We start from the raw sequence: 3,516 nt of genomic DNA, 5'->3' as shown, positions 1-3,516 counted from the left end.
AACATTAAAAAATATGTATATTCTAATCCCTTTCTGAACTTGCTCATTCACTCCCCATGTAAAAGAACCCTTAAATCATTGGTTTTTGAGGTTTGTTGCTGATTCTAAACCCTACTAATGACTTCAACTAAACATGGAACTCAGCACCCGCAAATTATTTGTTTGTTTTTGTTTGTGTTAGTATGATTAAACAAGCGAGCGTAGTACTCAAACAGATATAATAAATACACATTTCAAGCGCATCAACTCCTCCAGAGTGCGCTAAAACCTAGTCCAGGATGCGAGCTTGAAATGCAAAGCTCCTGTCGAGTCATCGGCTATTCGGAATTCTGTGACGGGGATGCGAATTCAAGCACTAGAATAGCCGAACTTTAGATTTTACTTAACTAAGCTGGCAACCCACGTTCATAGAAGTCCCACCTCATGTGCTCTGTCAATCCTCTTCTCGCACCCAGTTTTTTAAACCGCTAACTTGTGCACAGGAATAGTAATCCTCACCGCAGTTCTTGAAATTCATGAAATCGAGGCTCACCTCAAGCGAGCATGGTGGTAACACTGCTAATCTGGGGGGTGAAGATAATTCCAGCGCGAGCGGATCCCACCCTCCCTACAAAAGCCGCTTCGGGAGCATGAGTGAAGCTACCTCGGTCGCGGCTGCTTCTGCAGCTCTGAATGCTTATCTCCCATTTCCACGTTTGGGCCCCTGCTTCCTCATTCTATACAATCTAGACCCATCTCATTGTAGTGTCATCCTCCAGGTCTCGTGTTTGTGGCTGGAGCATCGTCCAGGATCGTCGAGCATTGCTACGGTGTATAGTGCTAATCTGAGGAAGCGGTACTCTTACAGGGATTTTGAGGAGCTTGGATTCTGATACAGTCTCTGAGGTTTTGCTAGCGTTTGCTAGACTTTGTAAGCCCTCGAATTTGGGATTCATCAACAATGGGTTCAGTTAGAGTTACTGGATGTTTGGCAATCGCCGTGCTCGTATGTTTGAGTATGGTGGTCGGTGGTGTCGCCCAGCGGGGGATTCCCAGAGATTTCAATACTTGGACGCCGAAGCAGACGAGGTACTCTCCGGATGGGAGGAGAGTGGAGCTTTTACTTAACGATTCAAGGGCTGGTGAGTTAGCCTCTTTCACCACTTGAAGTGCTCTTGGCAAGTTTCATCACATTGCCATCGATAAGTGCTGCGGCAATTGCTTTATCGATATCAAAGTTCTGTAATAAGATATCGGATCGCGTACCCATGGATTTTGGTACATTCGGCGGAAGTTTTGGAATGTCTCTCACTGCGTTGTTGGCATGGGTCCAAGGATGATCGACGATACTCTCTCGCCATGATATCTGATCCCGACTTGTGTTTGTGATTTTTTGCAGCTTACACTGGCATGGGATCGAAGCAAACGTGGCTGTTTGGAGGCCTCGGAGCCTGGATTAAGCTCCCCGCTAATGATTCCGCTGGCACTGTCACCACTTTTTACGTAAGTGTCTTGGATATTTACGTGGTACATCATTTTAGATGGATCGTTCGGCATCAGTTGGCACTATGAGTTTCTATTATGGTTTTCATATGCCAGGGCTGTTCCTTGACAGTTAGGGATTGATGACTCTGATTTTGATGCTTCTGCTGTGCAGATGGCTTCCACCGGGCCCAAGCATTGCGAGTTCGACTTCGAGTTCCTCGGCAACTCCAGCGGCCAGCCATATCTTCTACACACCAACATCTTCGTGGACGGCATCGGAGGCCGCGAGCAGCAGATCCGACTTTGGTTTGACCCCACGGCAGCTTTCCACTACTACAACTTCCAGTGGAACAAGGATCTTCTGGTGCTCTACATTGACAACACGGCCATTCGCATGTTCAAGAACATAGAAAACATCGTGCCTGGTTTCATGTACCCCAACAAGTGCCCGATGGGACTGTACTTGAGCATTTGGGACGGTAGCAGCTGGGCAACTTGCGGAGGGCGCGTGAAGATTAACTGGAATTCTGCCCCATTCATCGCTACTTACCAGCTCTTTCGGCTAAGAGGGTGCCCGGCGACGATGGGTGACCAGGCTAGTATTACTAAATGCCAGAATTCTACCTATGCCGCTCCTGGCAAATCTTCTCAGACGATAGGCACAGCGCGGACCCGTCAGCTTCGAAATATCCGGAAGAATTATATTCATTATAACTACTGCGACGACAAGAACCGGTACAATGAGACTCAGGTGCCGGAATGCAAGTACAATGTGTTGTAAACACACGCTTGAAAAGTTCCGCTTGGTGTAGAGTAGACTGAATGATTGAATTTGTCTCGGAATGCTGTAATTAACTGCTTGGCCGAAAACTGAACAAGTGCCAGTGACGTAATCAGATTCTTTTGCTAGAACCAGATCACGCTGTAGAGTGAGTCTCACCTTTCCAAGTAATAAAAAACATTCTTTTTTCGAAGCAGTCGGTTTCACAATTCGATTACATTGATGCTTCCAGTCGAGAACCACGAGAGGCGGCTGTGATTTCCTGTACATACGGTGTGCTTGACAATAAGTTGTGAATCTAGCCGGTGCCCGACCACCACCACCACACACACCCCCCTCCCCCCCCACTTCTCTCAAGAAAAAAAAAAAAAAGAAAAAAAGAAAGAAAATTTGTCGTTGCTTTTTTATAAAAGAGCAGGTCATGGTAAGCCAGACACAATTGCAGACATGGAGGCATTAGTTACATGTTGAGTTGCAGTTCACCGCAAAAGTAAACCACTGCCTTCGTCCAGACAAGATGAAGCTGCGAAGTGTTGACCAGAGTTATTTCAAAGTGACTCCATATTAATCAATCTTCTGAATACTCAATATACAATTTTTTTCAAAAATGCTCAGCTCATCAAACATCCATAGGACTGAAGTTTCAATCAGACACATTCTCGACAATCAGAGAAAGGCCTGTAAATGAATCCAGCAACCTTATTGTCAGGATTACAGTAGCGAAGTTGGGACGAGTCGGCGTGGCTAAAGGCGGGGCCCCCACATTCCCACTGCATTGTTGTGAACCGTAATGCGCCGGATCTTGAGGTGATTGGGGTAGACGAAGCCCCGAGCAAGTCTCCACCTGATAAAGTTTCTACCAACCGAGACAAAACCGATTACCAGTCCCAGCACAAAACCCGAACTGCTGAAATCGTCCTTAATTAGTGATTCTGAACCGTTTCTCGAATCTGGCTCTTTCGAAGTGCCAGGTAGAGGGCAGATCGTAGGAAGTGGAAAGCGACAAAGCCCATCGTTTCCAGGGAGGAAACTGTCATTGCTGAAAGTGTGTAGTTGGTTTCCTGTGCACACAGGACCAGATAAGTTATTTCTTCCGAGCTTTAAAACGTTCAATTGGGATTGAACAGCCAGTTGTTCTGGAATGCCGCCCTCTAGAAGATTGTCAGCAAGATCCAACTGTTCGAGAAGAAAGGAACCTATGGTTTCCGGAATTTGTCCACTGACGATATTCTTCGACAAATTCAAATACGGCAGTTGTGACAGCTCGGTGA

The 3,516-nt window shown here is 46.4% G+C and overlaps 1 protein-coding gene across 1 annotated transcript; it reads left to right on the top strand.

Annotated features, from left to right (window-relative positions):
* The first annotated feature begins 641 nt into the window (after positions 1–641).
* On the top strand, positions 642–2,438 carry LOC112276462 (xyloglucan endotransglucosylase protein 7). The gene is made up of 3 exons (XM_024507825.3): positions 642–1,121; positions 1,379–1,482; positions 1,637–2,438. The coding sequence occupies exons 1-3, from the start codon at positions 941–943 to the stop codon at positions 2,243–2,245; spliced, it is 894 nt and encodes a 297-aa protein (XP_024363593.1). The 5' UTR covers positions 642–940; the 3' UTR covers positions 2,246–2,438.
* The last annotated feature ends 1,078 nt before the right edge of the window (positions 2,439–3,516 follow it).

The sequence above is a fragment of the Physcomitrium patens genome, chromosome 24 (assembly GCF_059467195.1).
Source record: "Physcomitrium patens ecotype Gransden chromosome 24, ASM5946719v1, whole genome shotgun sequence".
Lineage (NCBI taxonomy): Eukaryota > Viridiplantae > Streptophyta > Bryopsida > Funariales > Funariaceae > Physcomitrium > Physcomitrium patens.
Note: the sequence above shows the minus strand (reverse complement) of the source record. Positions and strands in the feature narration are given on the sequence as shown.

Coding starts and splice junctions, on each gene's coding strand:
- LOC112276462 (XM_024507825.3), top strand. CDS start 941: ATGGGTTCAGTTAGAGTTACTGGATGTTTGGCAATCGCCGTGCTCGTA. Junction 1,122..1,378: donor ACTTAACGATTCAAGGGCTG/GTGAGTTAGCCT, acceptor GATTTTTTGCAG/CTTACACTGGCATGGGATCG. Junction 1,483..1,636: donor GCACTGTCACCACTTTTTAC/GTAAGTGTCTTG, acceptor TCTGCTGTGCAG/ATGGCTTCCACCGGGCCCAA.